Source organism: Manis javanica, chromosome 12 (assembly GCF_040802235.1).
Source record: "Manis javanica isolate MJ-LG chromosome 12, MJ_LKY, whole genome shotgun sequence".
NCBI lineage: Eukaryota > Metazoa > Chordata > Mammalia > Pholidota > Manidae > Manis > Manis javanica.
The window spans coordinates 96,255,234-96,275,884 of NC_133167.1; the positions used below are offsets into that span (position 1 = coordinate 96,255,234).

General features: G+C 35.5%; 1 protein-coding gene across 3 annotated transcripts in view; it reads right to left on the bottom strand.

The window, feature by feature from the left end:
• Nucleotides 1–5,131: 5,131 nt before the first annotated feature.
• Nucleotides 5,132–20,651, bottom strand: part of MSR1 (macrophage scavenger receptor 1) — a 73,259-nt gene continuing 57,739 nt past the window's right edge. For 2 of the 3 annotated variants that reach the window (XM_073219086.1, XM_073219085.1), the window contains exons 9-10: nucleotides 14,866–15,054; nucleotides 5,132–5,344 (exon numbers count right to left, since the gene is read on the bottom strand). In XM_073219086.1, coding sequence (XP_073075187.1) covers nucleotides 5,211–5,344; nucleotides 14,866–15,054 — 323 coding nt within the window. In that variant the 3' untranslated portion in view covers nucleotides 5,132–5,210. Of the gene's footprint in view, nucleotides 5,345–14,865; nucleotides 15,055–20,651 lie in introns of those variants that run through there. The other variant, XM_073219089.1, reaches the window with a different exon arrangement.

The window sequence follows — 20,651 nt, forward strand, 5'->3', positions numbered from 1 at the left end:
CCATCAATGAGGCAGTGGCGTGTGGAGGTCTCAGAGCCACATCAAAATGCAACTTCCAAACAAAAGCAACCTCAAATCATTCAGTTTCTTCACTTAGATTAACACCATCCAATGTGGGAGGGCTCGTGAATATTAGGGGTCCTTGACAATAACTTGTTAGTAATTCTAGTTCACATGTGCTCCTCACAGTAATGCTCTGAGTCACTAAGTCACATAGGATCACTCCATTTTATGTGCCAGAATTTGAGGAATAGAACCTAAATCACTCCCCTTAAGAACGTGTGGCCAGCAAGAGGCACAGTCAGGACAGAACTGTGGTTCCTCCCCATTCCCATCTGGTACTCTGACCGAATCATACAGCTTCGTACGAAATATTAACCTTTTCCTGAAATGACACAGCCTTCCTCGCCCCTTGGGGCACGTGGCAAATAATAAATTGTTGGAGCTGTTCATCTTCACAAGGAGAGCATTAGCGCAGGGAATATTAGGTGTTTGTGCTTTATCTTAGTGTGGTATGTTTCTCACTGTTAATGAATAAAAGGTAAATGATATTGTAATTCTATTTTAAAATGAAAAATAAAACAGTGTTCTGACATAGCAAATGTTGGTTTTGTTGTGTCACATAAGCCAGTTTTATGGGTACAGATCACCCCCAAAGATAATTTGAGTACACAGGAACAGAGAGGAAAATGTTTATGCGATAAACTTGTTCCCTTAAATTTCTTTGTATTTTCCTTAACACCAGCAAGGTGGAATGAACATATTTTTAAGTAGGTAGTCAACTTTAGAATGTGAATATTAAGACAAAAACAATTGTCTTCTTAAAGTCCCACAAGCCATTTTTTCCCAACTAGTTTGTTATCTCATTTCTTTACCATAAGATGTTAAAAAATCACAAACTGACTTACCTTCTAATTCAAAATTTTCCACATATAATGAAGAGATCATTAGCAAATGTGCTGTTTCTTGGATTTCCTGTTTCTTTCTTCTGTCCTTCCCTTGGTCTTTTTCTTTGCTTTTTCTGAACACTCTCAGGTGATGGCTTTTACTCCTTAATCTCCTTGGCAGCTGACTTGGGTATGTGAGCAATTAGTTTTCTCAGTCAGCAGGCTTGACTTCCCTAATAGGCCCTTATTCAGAAGAGGACCTGTTTTTTCACTATATTCTGCCATTGAACCTTTAAAGGACAAAATTGTATGCAATTTAGCAAAAGAAAATAAATGCATAATTTATGTTATTAATTTTATTACTCATTTTAAGGAAATGTTGTAAGTATGAAGCATAAAAGGCTTTTTTTTTTAAGTTGAAATGTTTTACAGGTTTGATTGAACTTACTTGGCCCTAGAAAGGTTCTTAATGATGATTAACAAATGTATTTGAGTCTATTTTTCTCCCTAACCTTAAATCACTCCAGGCATGTAATTCTACAGTTTTTCATTCAGGAAACCCCAAAGCACTTTAAGGGTCACATTTAATTCTAGATACTAAAAGTAAGAGAGTAATTTCCCTTTTTAAAATCCTTGGTGTATTTGACATTTTCATAGAAAAACCTACAGCACAAAAATTGGATACTTAATGTAAAACTTCTAAAGCCTGGGTCTATGTGCTTCAGCCTCAGCACAGAGTTGCCTTTAGAAAGCACAGTTCAACAGCCAAAGTAATTGGAAATTATTCCATTTTTTACTTACCTGCTTTATATACTGGAAGGTGAAAGCTTAGGTTCTTCTTAGGTCTTGGCTGTCCATGTATCTTGCCCTAGGCAGGTGCATGATTTTCTGAATTCCCTGTATACAGGGCTTCTTAAAGACATCCAAAGAAACTCTACCCAGCTTTTCTTACCAGGCCTTGCACAGTCTATGGTATGTTTCATCTGTGACCTTTGACCCTGGGCGCGGGAGGGTTGTTGATCCCATTTGCAGCATTTCTGAGCAATGCTTGCTGCTCTTCCAGGTGAGTTCCAGGTCAGGCAAAACATTTGACCACAACTGAGTGCCTACATCAGTCCTTTGGGCAATCCTCAGACAAGTTAGAACTGCCCTAACAATCATTTGGAAGAAGGTCTGCTGTGTGTCCTCTGGAATCAGGGACCAGAGCCCCGAACTGGGACTGCTGGGGGCCACTGTCTCAAGTCCAAGACAGCTACAGGGACCGGGAAGTGAGGAGACAGGCATGAAGAGCAGTGCTACAAAACGTGCCCAGTTTTCAAGTTGCTTTTTTCTTAGCTCAACATTTGCTTAGTTGCTGTAAAATTGTTTTCCAGAGTCCTGACAAAGTTGGTTCTGACAGTTCTCACTGGTTTTTCCATGTTTCTGTGGGGACTGATGTCTTGCCGATGGGTTTCAGCCTCAGGGACGTTCACTACGGCTTCAGTGAGGCCGAGGAATGACAATGTAACGCTCTTCGGGGAAAAGGGTTTACTACCCGGCTTGTTGTCCTGGCAATAGATGGGGCACTAGAATTACGTCTGTAATCCACCTTCGCCTCTGCCTTCTGTTTATATAATGACTCCATCAATAGTAGCTTATTGCCTACAGGTGTGGAAGCAGTGGCCTAGCAGCAGGCCAGTTATATCATCAAGTAGTTTGGGTTCACCTGAGGATACTGGCCACGGGACCCTTCACTTTATCCACAAATGGGCACATGGAGCTGCCAACTCCACTATTTTGCTAATGTCACTCTCCCTATTTTTTTCCTTTTGTTTAAGAAACTATTCTAAATAATAACATACACCTAAAACAAGTCCTTTGTTAAAGATATAAAAGTTTAAACACAACTTTTGTAAATGACATGAATAAAATTCTAAATATACTCTGTCAAACAAAAGACCTGATAAATACCACTAAGGAATACCAGGTTCCATTTTGTGATGTGAGAAGACTGATTTGATTAAAGAAAAACACTTAAAAATCCATTACCTAACATTTGCTAAAGAAAATGTGGAAAGTAAATGTACAGTTAAAAAAAAATTGGACTGTATTATGGCTATATGCTTTGTAAAAGCTGTATCTAGTGCCAAACAGATAATTCCTAAAATTCCTGTATTCCATTTCAACAAATTCAAAACTGTATCAACATAACCGTGTCCTAATTATTCTTCCCCTGGAAACACTGTTAACTGTCTATCTGCCAGCCATTCCCTTCTTCCAGCTCTCTACCAGAAGCTTGATTTCCTTTAGTTAACATGGGCCTTTGAGTTTCATGAGCCTTGAGCTTTTCGAACTCTGGAGTGTAAACACATGTATCATTCTAACGCAGTAGTGGTAAATTTGTATCTCCTGCCAGTGATTGGTTGATTATAAGCATTGCTGCAATCCTGAGCACATGAGTTTATGAGGCTCCAAATGTTCTATTTTCTTCTTGATAACAAGTATTACATATGATTCATAATAGAATATGACTCAATTCAACACTTTCCCTGAGACTACCATAGTTTATAATTTTTGGAAAAATTGGAAATTTTTACTTGAAATTATGTCTGCAGACAATTAAGGTGAAATATGTTTTGTTCTTAAATACCAACTGATTTTTTTCGTATTTTCTACCTCCATTTTCCTTCACCTTCCTCTTTTTTAAAAATATTTTTTAATGCAAAAATTCTTTTTAATACCATCTTGTTTGCTATATGAAGGAAATGCCTAGATAGTGGAAATGAACACAGAGAAATAGTAACTAGATGAAGGTAAAGGCAGGGTTTGAGACACATCTGTCTACTTTCAGAGTTCATTCTCTAAATCACAAAATTACACTGCTGGAGGAAGTCACTTATGGTCATCAACTAGAAGAATGTCATATGATAAAAGTGCATTTTTAGCAGGTTGGTTCTAATAGTTCCAATTCTAAGATAACATTCTTGCTTTTGCAGGTGAGAGGGCAATGAGTCTACCATCTGGTTACTATTTTTCAAGTGAGACATCAGGATAAGAAAAATGGTTAAGCTCATGCTTTTACTTATCACATTATTAAGGGAAGACCAGTAAAGCCCTTCGACAGTAGTGCTATTTTCTATCCACATTCTTCTGGGTTGGGCTTGGGAAACGAAAATTACGTTCTTGTTAGGGCTGAGATTAGATTCAATTGGCCTTCAACAGGAATCACTGGTCTTGCTGCCTGTACACCTGGACAGAAGGATGTAGTCAATGGGCTCCAGGGTGGCCTCTCACTCTAGGATATGCCCTTGGGAAGGGCTGACTGTTACTAAGGTACTGGGAGTACTCAGGGTCATTGACCCTTTAGGGCTGAAGATGCCTCTCTCTCTGGTTGTAAATGTTGATTGACTTCATCAAAGACACCAAAAAAGGATAGCTGAAGCTTCCCTCTGCACTTAAGATACCTGGGTGCTGTTTCCTAAAATGGAGTAATTGGATGTATTCACATTTTAAACACATTGTCCCAGAATTGTAACAAGCTAACTAAATTCAGCTCAATTAAAAATGCATAACAAACTAAACTCCATGTTTAAACTGATATTGATGAGCCACCAATTATCTGGACATATGTAGGGATGGTGGGCATCTGCCTTTTCTCATATGTCCTGCTTTCAGTTAACTTTATAGTTCAGTAAGAAAGATTGTCAATACATGACCATGTAAAATAACAACCATGTTATTAGTATCAATAACCATGTTATTACTGGCCATTCCAGTTATGGGCATGTAAAACCTCCTGATGAGTTTTGCATCACAGCTAAAACTTATCATTAACATTGCTATTTAATGGCCAAGTTACTGCACATTCGGAGATCTTGAGAGCTGGAGAAGATTCTTCCTTTAAAAATGTGTATGGATTGGAGATTTTGCAAACTTGGCACAATCCCAATCCTCTCATTATTTATAAAGTAGTCAAACTAATCAAAGAAGACAAAAAGTACCAAAATTGTAACCTTGTGGTGAACATATAAATTGGAGCCAATGATTAGAATGTGTTTCCATTACCACTGGCATTTGTAGTCTAGAAGCCTTGAACTTCAATATACTCAATTCAACATATGTCATTATTAGAAAATCCCATTTAAAAACCTAAAGAAGTTAAAATGGTTCAAATAGAGACATGTAGTTAAGTATAAGGGTGTTCAGTATGCTTATCCAGTGATTTTTAAATATTCTTTTTTGGACAATATTATTAATCTCTTAAATATTAATTGAAATGATTTTAATGGAACAAAATGATCATTTTGCAACAAAGATTTATAAATGTGAATGAAAATATAATAATTATAAAGTGCACGTGACTCCTGCATCTTCAGCATGTGAACAGACTCTGACACCCCATTGTCTAATTTTACACTCTTCAATAGATGATTCTCTCCCAAAGCAAAATACTTCATTCAGCCATATTGGACCAGTACCTGCAAAAATCAGATACAAATGCATTAGTAAATATAGTTTAGGGTTTATGTTTGAGTGGGACAAAGCCATTAACTTATTTACTAATTTAACATAACATGTTGATTCTTATCTATATATAAATTCTGTCCTATTAGGATTCAAAAATTAATCTCCTGCCCCAGAAAACTTTATATTCTGCTAATGTGTAAACTACTAAAATACAAAGTACTAAGAGCTGTAACAAAAGTACATACACAGTTCTTTGAAATTTTAGATTACAGAATACTTAATTTTCTCTAAGGATTTAATGAATTATTTTTTAAAAATAAGAAAGTAAGCTTTAATATTTATGGATATATGCAGTGACCGGATTATATAAGTATAGTTGTATGAGATACTGTGGGATGTAAGATATCCTGGACTTTTTCTTTAGCTTCCAGTGTAGTTCAGTGTACGTGTGCCTGGCTTACCAAATATATTATCTGTTTTTTAATTAAACTAAGACCAATACAATCAGCAAAGGGCTTAGAAGCTATCCTGCAAGACCATGGATTTTTAATTGCAAACACAAGCAAACAATGTGAAAGTGGTAGAGCTAACACTGTGTTTGTCTGAATTCTTCCTCAGACACATTGGAAGGGAAAACAATGCCTGTCAGCAGTAGGCTACATAGCAAATATTTAGCCTACTAAATAGACAAACTTAACTGCCACTTTCAAGAAGAAGACAGTATTTTATCAATGAATAAGAAAATAACTTCCTTTAGAAAGGAATTTATGCATGTCAAAGAAAAGACAATTTTAAAAATAATATTTGGAAATGTTTTTCTGAGATTCTCTAAAGATTTTCTAAGTGCATCACATACAAAAGTTCTCTTTTCTTTTACACTTAAGACATTTGGAAACAGAATCTTTGAAAAACTTCTAGTGAATGATTTTATGGGTTTTGTTAAATAGATAATATTGCATACATCCTTTTGAGTTTTCAGGAACATTTCATGCCATCAAGAAACTGATTATTTTTTCAAAACTGGTTGAATGGTAAATGAGTATTTTGATACTGTAAGCATAATCAATAACACATTTCTTCCATTTGGATCAATAACATGTTAAAAGGTTCTCTTTCAGTCATCAGAACTATATAAAACATATTTGGAAATAATTTCAACTTAGAAACAGATCTTTGTGTAGCTCTAAAACATAAAGTTAAATAAGACTTGTTTCTCAGAGAGGCATGTATAATAAATGGCACATATGACATTACTCATACTGATTTTCAAATATTCTGTGAGCTTAGTATATAAAAGTTAACAATGTATATGTTAATAATGTGCATAATTGTATAGCAGTATGTGCATATATGAATAAATTAGAAGATATTGGGATTTTTGTGATCATAATGTGGACAACATTTGACCTAACCTTTAAAAATGGATATAAAAAAGAAGTCATTCCATATAGTGGGGGCAGCATGAGAACGCTTGATGTATTAGAATAGTTAACAGTCTTCTGGCATTCAAAACACAAAGTATATTAATGAGGAAAGGAAGACTCATAGGAAAGGTTGGATAGAAAGTTGAGACCATGATATAAAAATTTTAGAATTTTATATTGTGAGTCATCAAAAGAAATAATAGCATCAGAACCACATTTCAGAAATGTATGTCTGGCAGAAATGTGGAAATTGGACTGAAGAAGAAAATCTATTAGCTAGAAGGACAGTTAACAGGATGTCTGTATAGATATTTTCCATAAAGGCTCATGTTCTTATTTTTCTTAGAATTATTCAGGAAATTTTTATTTTCACGTGCAAATTCACTTAATTCTTGAATAATTTTTGCCCTCACTAGAAAAATCCAAATATGAGACAAAATTATATTTAGGTTTACACTATCAAGGTAGTTGGGAACATTGTATTTTTCATCTCATATAATAATAACTAAATTATTAGAACCCAGACAATGTTTTATTAGAAAAACAAAGGTTTTCCTGGCTGACAATTTAAGACTAGTACCTTGGAGAGCTCCAGTGTTTTTCTGAATATAATAGTTCTGAGGCTTCTCAAGTTGAAATTTTTAAGGCAGATAAAAAGGAAAAGATTATGACCTCAAACTCAGAAACCTTACTAGGGATACTTTTCAGTTCCCAAAATTGCTCTTACTATGTAAAGCAAGGTCTCTTTTGTGTCTGTGAGTGTTTTCATGTGTGAACAAGTTTGTGCATCTGTGTTTCTTTTTGAATATATAAAGTCTATGCAAACTTTCTGGTAACCCTAAAAGGCTACTCAAAACTGTAGGCAAATAATAACAATTGCACAAACAGTAAAACTACCCCCGTGTTAACACCGAAGTCAAAACAGTGGGATATTTATAAACTGTATTTATTACATTTATGGATGTTTATAAGTTGTATAAATAAATATAAGTAAAATTTTTGGTGAAAGCCTGGCTCTGTCGTAATCGGGAGCATGGGAATGGTGTGGCTGTATGGCCCTTGTAGCCAGGGCATTGTGATGCTTTCACTGTATGTTTCGTAGATCTAGTTTCTGGATTTTGATCTCAGGATGTAGAATTTTTACCATCTAGGTGAAGAGAAATAAGAGTGGGAATCCTCCTAAAGGCTGCAGCACAAAAGGGTCATCCCCAAAGGGGCAGCACTAGGTGGATACTATTTAGTCAATGTGCTGACATGTGAGCCCAAGTCTATAGAAACCACAGTGAAGGAATTCAAGAGCGTTAGAATGCCAAAGCTGTAGTAATAATAAGAAACATTTAAGCCCACTCTTTGAGGAATCTACTATGTAATGGGAAATATTCAAAGTCCTTTGATTTTTTATCTCATTAAATTCTCAAATAACCTTAAAAAGTTAAGTGCTTTCATAGGGCCATTTTACTGTTGAGGAAGTGAAAGTCCGAGAGACTAAGTAGTTGTGTCCAAGGTCACGGGGCTAACGCACCCTGGAGCCGGCTTCCCCACCCTGCGTCTGCCCAGAGCCAGGGCCTTTAATCAGTAATCTAGTGCATTAGTAGGTTCAGTCATTCAACAAATCTGTTTCAGTGGTTGCATTGAGGGAACAAAACCCAAATCCATTTACTCTTGAACTGAACTGTTTTGTGAGGGCTTCTGCTTTAGGAAGATGTATCAACTGGGGTCACATGCGTCATGGGCAGCAGTGTTGATATTTGCACCTAGAACCCCTACCTTCTATTCCAGTTTTCCAGCAAGAACACATGGATGTTATAAATACATTGTGCCATTCAGTAATTCTGGTCTTTTGCTATGTGGAAAAGATTAAGACACAGTGAACATCCTAGGTTTTGTCACACACTATTTTCAAAATGTATGCCTTCTAATAACTTTGTAAAACAATGGTAGTTATCTCCACCTCATAGGTAAATAAACTGAGACTCAGAAAGGATGTGCAACTTTCTCAAATTAACAAAGAGAATAGAGCCAAGCAGCAGAACATAAGGACATTTACAACTTGGTGCTATTCAATGCGTACACACAAGTCCAAATAAAGTTTTAAAGATAACTTTCAAAGATTTGTCTTATTTTTATATTAATGTATTCAGGGCTATTGAGCATAAGGGAAGATTTTATTTAATATCTATTTCCCATCTCATTCCAAATTGTTTTCTGCATTAAAAATTAATGCAAAGATAGCATGAAATTCAGAAAATTTTATGTAGACCTCAAAGATTAAAACAAATTTTGTTTTTACTTTTTTAGGTAATAACTGTTACTCAAGAATGTTTCCTGTTGCTTCTGTCATGGTTTTTATTTATTTTTTGTCTCTGCACTAACTTTTCTACTACTAGTGAAAACCTATGCCAAATTGTTACATATATTTTAGATATTTTTGTCTAATCCTATCTGTTTATCATTTATCTCTTTATCTACCTAACCATCTCTATATCTATTATTCCATTTACAATTTGAGAGCTGTAGGGAACAAGTGGATCAGTTTTGTGTTTACAAAAGCAACCCAACAATAAATGTATTGTCCACGGCTTCTGGAATTTTGTGAACATGGTTTGTGATGCTTGGGTATGCTTTACATAGGATACACTTCCTCTTAATCTCCTTTTAAAAGACAGGTATTGAAATTTCTTGGAGAGATTCGAGTTTCTTTAACTTGATCTTCGGTAATGCATCACTTTTATAAAAATAAAGTATTCATATATCATATATTAGCCAGATATATAATAAAGTGATGAGATTTGACATTAGCTGCTGAATAGTAAGTGGGAAAGCAAAAATCACTAATGGATAAAAGTCTCTGAATGAACTTTAACTGAATCCAGTCATGGCCAGGTCACCTGAATTTGTATCACTTTTAAGACTTCCAGTTGGGAAGTGCTTTGCCAGCAGCTTCTTTTTGGGAAAAAAACAGTGGTTTTATTTTTCATTTTTTTGGATCAAAGTTGAAAATGGAATGGGAATGGGTGGAATCTAGTAACCACAATGTTGCTCATGTGATTGTATATTAATGATACCATAATAAAAAAATTAATTAATAAAAAATAAAAAGCAAGCCACAGAAAAAAAAAGAAAATGGAATGGGACTCAGAATAGAGAATGGGTAAACTTATAGTTCTGGATTCTGGAGAAGTCATTCACCTTTCCTGCTTTATCATATGTGCAGAATAAATGGGTGGGGCTAAAATAGCTTTACGATTTCATTTACCTTTGAAATCCTATGATCGTAAGATTCTGAAAAAGCAAGCTCTTTATAAATGAAGTTCTCAAGGATAAAGAACTTAAAAGGACATTCTGTCTAGTGGACAGAGGCAGGTTAAGGCATGAATCTTGACCCCTTACCCACAGCAACAGCTTTGTAAATTTGGGTAAGTTTTGTGACAGTTCCGTCAGCTTTACTTCTCTCAGAAAATTGGGGCTAAAATATCTATTTCTCATAGGCACTGTGAGCACTAAATGAGATCATGTAGTAAGCACTTGGTAAACAACATTATTCCATACTTAATATGGTCTCTGTTACCATTAAGTAACAAATTAAGTAATTTAAGAGCTCTATAGGACCTGTATCAGGATCTATAATACCCAACATCAAACATCTACATTTTAAAACTGCTGGTGTGCAGGGTGCCGCCACATGTGAGAATTTGAGTTCTGACCCACTGATAAATTTTATTTATCTTTAAGATTATTTTTGTACTCATTCAGTAAAAGAGAGTTCAGAGGTGCAGTTATATTTTTGATCTTCAGTTTATCTTGCAGTTTTAAAGTTCCACTTAGAAAATTGACTATGGAATGGGAAAGGGATAATAAACGAAAGATAGCATTTATGTTTAGAATTTTCATTTGTTTCTGCCTTTAAGTTTGGAGTTTCAGTACAGGCTTCCTTAAACTTAGATGAGCTGGCTGCCCCAGGCCCAGCCTTCCCTGCTGCATCAGCATACAGGCTCAGGTGTGCCTGGAACACATTCCTGAGGTACCACTGTTGTCTGATAAAGGTTATCCAAGTTTGCTCCAGGGAGACCACTGGGACAAGAGATCAGAAAGTCTACATAGGGACAAGTGTCTCCCTCTTCCTTCCCTGCCCCATGCAATGACAAGCACTAGGAGCTATTCAGTGCTTCCTCCTTTTAACCTTTTTTTGTCTACTCAGGCAAAAAAAGAGAACACTCCATTTTATGCAAAAGGTGTATCCAAGTGAAAGAACCTATTTAAAGGAGCATGCTTTAAGCTTTATGCCTATAAATCATTTTGCTTGCAGCTGCAAAATGAATTATTCTTAAAGCTAAGAAGAATTATCTCTGGTAAGCCAGTTTTGCTATTTTAAAATCAGAAGGAAACAAGGAGAGGGGGAAATGGTATCCAGAAAACTGTATTCTGTCTTTAATGGGGGAATCATACAAAGGGGATAAATTAAACTTTTTTTTCTTGTTTCAGTTTTGGGAATAAGGTATAATGTAGTATTAATCTGGTTCTTCTTACTTTCCTAAGAGAATGACAAATCATTAAAACTCAGATGCAACTCTCTCTCTCTTACCCCTCTGCTCATATTTCTGAGTTTCCTTTCCTGTCTGTATTCCGCATTCAGAACTGCCTTTTCTTTTCCTCCTGAGGAAATTGTAAATTTAAGGTGGGGTAGGAAAATAAGGAGGAGCTGAAACAGCTTTACATAAAAAGGTTGTTTGCTATGTCTACGCCAAAATCAGCTTGCAATGTAAACCTGTTTCTTAAAATATGATGTGCAATGAAGCAGATCATGACATTCATTTCTGAGTCCTTTTCTTCAGAACAAATAACCTCAGTGCTATTATTTCTCCCAGCTCATCTGGCTTTATTATTTTAAAATTCTCATAATCATTCTTCATTTGCTTGGTGTGATTATTCAGTCACACTTGTGTATAGCAGGAAACCACATTCAGCTTTATGACCTGTGAACATCACTGATGTCAGGAAGCTACGTAACGCCAAGCGGATCCTCCTGCCTTTCCGAGAGGATGGCATATGCCCTTGCGATGGTACAGCGGGTGTTGGTGCTTGGTGGAGATCGCTGCCACTATTAAGCAGTGCTATGAGTGAGGCTTTGTATTATGCACTTTCTACATGCCAGCTTATTTAAGATTCAGAATAAATCTGCTGGGTTGTTATTATTATTCTCAGTTTATTAGAAAGGAAATTGAAACTCTGAGACATAAGCAGCAGAGCTAAGGTTTCAACTCTTACCTCCTTATTTATAAAATTCCCATTCTTTCCAATTCACTTCAGTAGGCACTTGTAAATGTGGAAGGAAAAACACAATTCTGATGCACCTTGTTGTCTTACTATACTAAAACTCAAGTAAAGGTACAGAATGACCAGTTACCATAAATACACAGCTTCACTAAAAATGGACACTCATCTCAGGGAGGTGGTATCTGAAGACAATGTAAAAGAATTGTCTCCATGTAGCCAAATGTCTAACTTCACATGAGACTAAACTCTATCGTTTCATTACTTATTTAAGTAGAAAACATTTTCTTGTGAGTATTTCAGAAGAATTATTTCCTTCCTTTCTTACCAATGCTTTAGATGAGAAACCCCCAGAGATACAAGCAGGAATGAATAAAAGCAATGGGGGAACGAATATTTTACTTGTGAGACGAGGCCTTAAAGTTAATACAGTCTTAAGACACTAGACTCCAGCTGTGTGCCTACCACCTCTGTTTGGAAACTTAATGGGAAAACAGCTTTGAAGTCTATGGAAGGCTTCATATAGAGAGAGGAAATAAAGCTGGGTAACGACATCTTGTTCGCTTTCCTACCACAGATGGTATTTTGCCAAACCTTACTAGTTTTCCCCAAATTAAGGTGCAAGCACTACTGCTGTTGCTCTGAGTTTGGTTTTCTCTTGAAGATATAAGAGATGAATAAACTATACTACTGGGCTTGTTTCTTAAAGATACAAAGCTAAATGCAGAGTTGCCAACTCTGGATAATGTAAGCTATAAAATAACTCAGCTTCATGAAAGATATTTTAGGATATTTGTCTCTTTTGGGGCTGAGCCATTCAGCTAGTCCGTGTTGATTAAATTACCTGAAGAACTGGCAAACTGTATTTCATTTTGTCAACAAAGACACATACTAAGAATTCAAATCATCCATATGTGGTTATTTCTAAAACTGAATAATTCCCAGCAATCTATCAGGTGAGTAGGCAGCATGAATGAGAACTCTTGGCCTTCTATTAGAATTGCAGTGGTCGACTTCACAGAAGCTAACAGCCACTTGAAATGTACATACACTTTTGTATTTAAAATAAATAGCCTTTCAAGCTATGGATTTCAGCTACCATAAACATGGATTCCCTCCCACTGTAGAAACTGACTGGCATCTTGGTTTTGCTAAATGATTGACTGATTCATTTGATTCTCTACTGACTAAGGGATGGAGGGTTTTTTTCTTTTCCTCTTCTCTGGAAAAAAAAATCCATTTATTGATGTTTAAAACATTTCACTTAAGGAGGTAAATTTTCAGGCGCAAGAGTAATTTTAATCCCAGAAACTCTCACCATCACTCTTTTGTCTTCTTTTGCCTGTTTATGAGATTAAATTATCCTTCCGGCCTCTGAAGACTTCAGAACCTGGACCCCTGCTTAAATTCATCTCTTAAATCTGATACAGTGAATCTGATATAGTGAATTCATTTAGGTAAAGGGCTAAAGGATGTAGTTATGGCCTATTATTAATACTACTCAGGTACTTAGCACAAGGCCCGCACATAGTTATCATTCAATAAACTGTAGCACAATATTAACATCTTTTACGAATTTAAGAAGTCTATCTTATATTGTTTTAGTTTTTCTATCTGATGATTTGACATTATCCTATTTTATCACTGTAGATAAAATAGCAGCACTACCAGATAACCTTATCTCTATAACTTTGCATGTAATTTCCTCTTGTCCTTATCTATTTAGAACAATACTTATGAAACTCAAAGACAAGTCTTTTTTTTTTCTTGGTCAACATCAACTTCAGAGAAACCGATTATTATTATTTTTAATCAGATTTGAACAGTAGGATAAGTAACTAGGAAATAATTATTTTTAAATTCTAGTTTATATACCTATATGGCTATTCTTTTCTAATCTCATAATTCAGAACTGAAGTGCTTGTGTATGTTTAATTATACATAAAGCTTATTATAAGGTGCCAATTTAGAAAAAAGAAATCAGACAGTAATAATGTGATGGGTATACATTCAAATCTTTTGTGCCCTTACAGCACCTGATGGAGTGTAGTTTTTCATGCCACTTGGCTGACAGACATCTTGCCGTGTGCTCACTTAACCTTTCCGAGCTATCTCTTTTCACACATTCATAGAAGGTTATTGAGTCATCCAGGTGAAAATACACAAATATACATGCTGCAAAAGAATTATCCAGTGTTTTATCAGCCTCAGAGAGGAAGGCAACCTTTCTCTTCCCTTATTTCCCGTCACATTTCTGAAAGGGGGAGAAATCATAGTAGTGGGTCCAGAGAGCCCGAGTACCCGTCTCCTTCTCATTCATAGTTCCTTATTGTCCTTTCAGAAGGTGGGCTCCGTAGTGACTGAGGACAATCTCATTCCTGTGGAGCACGACTGGGAGGTAAGTGCAGATGCTGGTACCCTCCCCTCCGGTTCCACAAGAGAGCAAATAAGAGTGAGCACGTGGAACTGCTCAGAGGCCTGCAAGATCCAGCTATGTGAACTGAGCTTCGCAGGATACCGCGCCTTGTCTATAATTAACTTGGCCCTATTTCTCTTGTTCTGCCTTACCAATCACTCTGTTTTTTCTACATTAGTATTCTCCAACTAATGAAGTCTAAATGAAGTTTAAACATTAAAGGTTGTCTGAGAGCATATGTCATTTGATTTTAATATCCCTTTCTTTTCATTTCTACTTTCTAAGAAAGGCCATTTAAAAAATCCTACATAGAATTTTCTTCTTATCCCATATGTTCCTTTCTCTACTTGATTCTACATATTAGAGAGTGCCTACATATCATTAAAAAAAAAAACACAACATTTTCTTTAATTTAAATTACCTTGTCCAAAATAAGCTCCCTTATGCACATTTTGAACACCTTGGTATCCCAAACTCCTACAGATGACCTGTCCACCACGCAATTCCCAGCGGTCATCACAAATTGTACCCCACTGGCCATGATGGAAAATCTCCACTCTTCCTTCATGAGGACCACTACCACCAACCAGTCGAACTGTTCTGGATGGAGCTGTAACAAAAACAAGCAGGGGTTAATTTTGTATTATATATAGAGATAGATAGATAGATACAGATATAGCCATAGAGTGTTTTGCTTTTAAGAAAAAAAAGCATTTTAGCACATTCTTCCAGGAAGTTCAGCTACTGGAATAAATATTACACTTTCTAGCACCACCTATTGATAAATATTTTAATTGCAAACATTGCATTAGTTGAAGCTGAAGAATAAACAATCTATTCTCTCTGTTTTAACATTTATGTCAGTTAGTATATGAGAACGCATCAAAGATTGTTCCAATGACTTTAAAATCAACAGCTGCAAGTTGATTAATATTATATAGACTTTTAAATACTTTTTAGAAAAATTATGACAGAAGTGATTTGCTATTTTAAAACACTAACACACAAAATTGAACACACAATTCAGTGACTTTCAATGATATTGAAGGTTGAGAAGGTACATGATAATATAAACACAAAAATAAATGACCAAATATCCTACCTTTTACTAAGAGAAACAAGATGACTAAAGTGACATTAACTTAGAAAGAGTAGTATTACTCCTTATTATAAGGCCCCTGGATTTTTGTTCCAAAGTGTTTTTTCTTTTTTGAAAAAGAATTAATGATATAAAAATCCAGCAATGTTTGTTCGAGAACTCACTAAAGCAGTAAATTTGTAAATATATATACTATAATTGTAAAAATAATTTTATTCTGCAATATCTAGTGAAATTACTATATGTACAATAAACTTATATAAAATCTTGATCACATGCAGGTTTACATAAATATGAAATGGCATTTTCCTATTTTTCAAGGACAACATACACATTTGAACTTAGGGACAGATAAATAGAAGTGTGTATTTAATATTACAAAAGCAATTAATTTGAAGAATCAAAACTACTTTAAGGAGCCTGTATGAGTCAACTAAGTTTTGTTTAAATATCATTTGGCTGAAAAACAGAATGAAAGGCAGAGACAGAAAGTATTTCTAAAAATTTAGTTAGGGCTAAATAAAATTCTCTAATAATCATAAGAGATAATAAAAAATGCAGTTCTACATATATATTTTCACACAGCAAGATGTAATTATCAACAGAAATATCTAATGTGAAGGGAATTTTAGGGGATGGGTTTTCAAAGTTCAATTAATTGAGGACATATTTTTTTTCCTAATTGAAATAAATTTTGTTCAAACAACAATCCAGTAACGTAAAGAATATCAACCATTTTCTATAACAAAACTAACTTAACTGAGCCATTCAGAAACATAATAGCTAACATGTAAATATGGAGTATTATAATTATTTTTATTCTTCCAAAATAGAATTCAGTGCTAAATAGTGAATTAATGTAATCATGCCAGGTGCATAAGCCATTCCTCACATAATAAACATGAATTTAAAACATTTTTAAAGGGAAAATAATTTTCTCTTACAGTATTCACACTTTCAATTACTGAGTAAGATATCTGTGTGACCCAACATTCGCTGTAATTGCCTAAGAAAACAGGAAATAATCCAGGAATAGATTGTGCAGTTTTAAAATTAAAGTCATGTAGCATTAACTAGTGCCTCCCCAAATGTGTTATTCTTACAGAAGGTGAGTATATCCAAGCATAATATATTTATCATGGTGCTCCGACAAAATATCCAAACATTTGATTATATCAGCTTGATTCTCTTATTGCTCAGCGCATGGAAGTGTCGTCACTATGCATTCTTTACCCCTTAACCTCTCCCAAAATGTCATTAAAGAGCTTTGCTTATTCTGGGGCAGTGGTTCTCAAACTTCAGCATGTGTCTTAGTCAGTTTAGGCTTTTATAGCAGAATACTATAGATTGCATGAGTTTAACAACAGATATTTATTTCTCACAGTTCTGGAGACTGGGAAGTTCAAGATCGAAGCTGAGAGATTTGGGGTCTGGTGCGGCTAACTTCTTGGCTTACAGACATCTTGTGTGTGCTAACTTAGCCTTTCCTCAGTGTTTGCGTGTAGGAAGAGAGAGAGAACAAACTCTCTGGTTTCCTCCTATAAAGGACCTACTTCCATTCCAAATATTATCACATTGGTGGTTAGAGTTTCAACAAATAAATGTGGTGGAAGCAGAAGTAGACATAATTCGGTCTGCAGCATTATGTATGAGAGTTAGCCTGCTGGGCCCACATCCAGAGGTTCTGACTCAGCACGTTTTGAGTGACACCCATGATTTTATACCTTTAACAAGTTCCTGGGTGATGTGAATGTTATTGGTCCAGGGACCACACTTTGAGAACCACTAACCTAGAAGATCACCTTATACATTTGAAAGAGGAAGCATACTATAACAGAAACAGCTGCTGATATTTCTGTATAATCTTTTGGTCTCATTTAATCCAAAACAATGGCCGCAGCTTTCTTCTGAATCCCTACAGTTGGGAGATTTTGAGGATCAAGGTCCTCTATTTGAATTTGTAAGGGCCAAATATGTTTGGACTTGTCTATGCCTGCCTGTCACCTAAAAATATTTTAATTATAAAGCAATTATTGGTAAGTAACTATACTTCCTGGCTCTTTGACCACCTCTGAACTAGTACTGAGGGCAGAGGCAAGCCAATGGCTGCATACGTGTGCACAGCACCCAGTCAGCTACTCTGTTTTGGTGATAAAGTTCATTTTGTCATTTTGAATGGCCTGAATCACAGCATTCTCTCTGTAAGACTGCAGATCATAATTCTCTCTGAATTTAGCCAACTCATTATTATATAGATGTAAATAATGCCTGTGGGTTTCTTTGGCATCAAGCCAATGTATTTTTGCACACAGATTTTTTTCAAATGGGGAATTTTTGTCTTACATAACATTTATGTAATTTTTTTTCCTGGGTAGCTGTCTTAATTCTCCTCTTAATTTTATTACTGTAGACTTTTTACAGATTCAGATAAACATAGTTAAACACTGACTATGTGCCCACTGAATAACTCTTTCTAATAGTTATTACTTTGTAATTGGCTAAAAACAAAAACACAAACCAAAATGGAAATGATAATGTATGTTAAGGACCACAGGATTCCCCATGGAACCAAGCCAGGGATAGGATGATACTTAGGCAGCTGAAACAGCTGAACCAAGTCTCAAGTTCACTCTGGACTCCCCTCCCAACTTTATCCAAGACTCTCCCTGTAAATCACTTCGTTATTCCCTTTTGTTGTAAGCTGGGTGTCTTTGTTCCCCAGTCCCCACGATATAGCATATGTGTTAATAACTCCAAAGTTTTTGTTTTACAAGCTCTTCTTCAGTGATAGTTCTAAAATATCCAGAGAAGTCTTTCTATATCCTAGTTTGGGCCGGATATCCATCTACAGACTAAACAGTCTGGGCCGAAAAGTATCCCTTGCATTAACATGGCATTCCTGGAATAGAGGTGCACAGACATTTATGGGTTATCAAGAAAGTTAAAATAAATAGTGCATTCTGTAAAATGGTGTACGAATGTAACATTTTTATTTTTTCAAGTTTTAAAAATTTTGAGGTTTACATTTTGTGATAAAAGCATTGGAATGAATATATTATCTGTGAGTAATCAAGGTCCATCCAATAAACCCACAGAAACATACGCTTCTGCAGAGAGACGCAACCTATGCTATGGTTTCAGATGTGGCTTATTTGACCCTTGTTGCTTCCAAACATGATTTTCTACTATTTTGAAGAACTTTTCTGGATCAGTGATGAATAAACTATGGCCCATGGTCCAATTCCAGCCTGCTGCCTGTTTTGTAAATCAAGTTTTGTTGGAATGCAGCCACACCCATTCATTTACATATGTCTAGGGCTTATTTCCAGCTCGGCTCTAACAGCAGAGTTGAATAGTTATGTCAGAAGCCTTTTGGCATGCAAACCAAAAATGTTTACTATCTGGCCTGCACAGAAAAAGCTTGCCAATCCCTGATACAGTTGAAAACACAATGAACTTAGAGTGACAGTAGAAATACTCAATAGGGATACTCTGGCCAAGTGCTCCCTGGAACAAGTAAGGTCATGATTCATCACTGCTTCTTTCTCTGGTCTAACACTTTGAGAACCTCTCTATCTCTGCACTCCCTGCTCTTTTGATCTCAGTTGTGTCATTATTCACATTTCCTAGTAAGCCTTGCCTTCTTTTATTTCTGGGGCTTTGGCCTCTGTCTGGAATGTTCCCTTAGTCCCTCATTCCTCCCCTCCTGTTTCTCCACCCTCAATCTCCAGGTTTGGATAGGTTTCCCTCTTAAAGCTCCCAAGGCACTATTAACCTACAAAATTACTGGAAACTCACTTATTTTCTCTACCAAACTGAGGTCCTTATAGCACCTGATGGAATGTAGTTTTTCATGTCACTTGATGAAGAGTTATGGTATGAATGAACGAATGAATGAGTGGTGCGCTCTTCTTGATATGCAAACTGCATCACCTAAGTGGATTAAATTGGTAAATGCTTAAAATATCAAGTAATAGAAGAAACGGAAATTAGTATTTCTCAAGTCTCTAGAGTAAATACAGTCTTATGTGTAGAAGCAGTAAAGGAAATCGTGAAAAAAAGAATGACTTTACTAAGATAAACATAAATTCTATTACAAGAAAAAATGACACGGCTATCTACTGAGAGCCCCCAGGGTGGGAGGGTTTAACCAGAAGACTTACATATTGCAAAACCTGATTTTATAGGTTCAGAGGATTTATCTTTTAGTGGCAGACTAATGTTAAACAGAATCTTGGAACTAACTGTCAATTCAATTTCAATGAGAAATGTAATTGCCCCAAAAACTGAAATATTTGTATCTGCCTAACAAAGCCATTTTCTCCCCAGGGGCAATCTGCATAGGAAGTCAAATCACAATCAGTGAATTATTCGTTTAACTAATTTATTAATTTATAATGAGACAGAGCAGTGAGACTTTGCCTCTGGGACTGGCCAACACTCTGGTTAGTACATTTTTCTTTCTATATATGTTAATACATTCAATCAAGTTAGGTGATTTGACATATCAGCTCTGATTCATAATAGTTTAACTTTCAAAAGGAAAGCTTATTTCCTACTTCTGGAGGGAAGAGTGTAGGACTAATAATTTCTGTATGCTCTTTAAAATCTGTGTGTAGAAAATAAAAACCATATAAAAAGTTTACATTAATAGCTCATTCATATTTCTGTGACCAGAAGATCTAAAAAGAAAAATAATAGAGCAAATAATTTACAAAGGGTTTTGTAATTTAATCTGAAGAAATAACCCAAAATATTAACAGTTCAGAGGTTATTTTTGTTTTTTTCAATTGTAGGCTTATTTTTAAAGGAGGACAGAAAACAAAAATATGGTTAAGTATCTCAGAATGGAGGGCCATTTAAACTAATACAGAGCTTACATTAGATGGATGGTATTAGAGTCATTAAGCCTAACTGTCAAAAGGATCATGCAAAAATAGAAAAAAAATGATGATAATATTGACTATATTAAGATTAAAATTTTAATTTCAACTACACAAAAAATCAATACATAAAAATTTAGAAGGAAGCTCACAAGCTTATTGACAGTGACTTTGTATATGGGACAGAAATTGAATATATAATCTTTTCCTTATTTTCTGTCATTA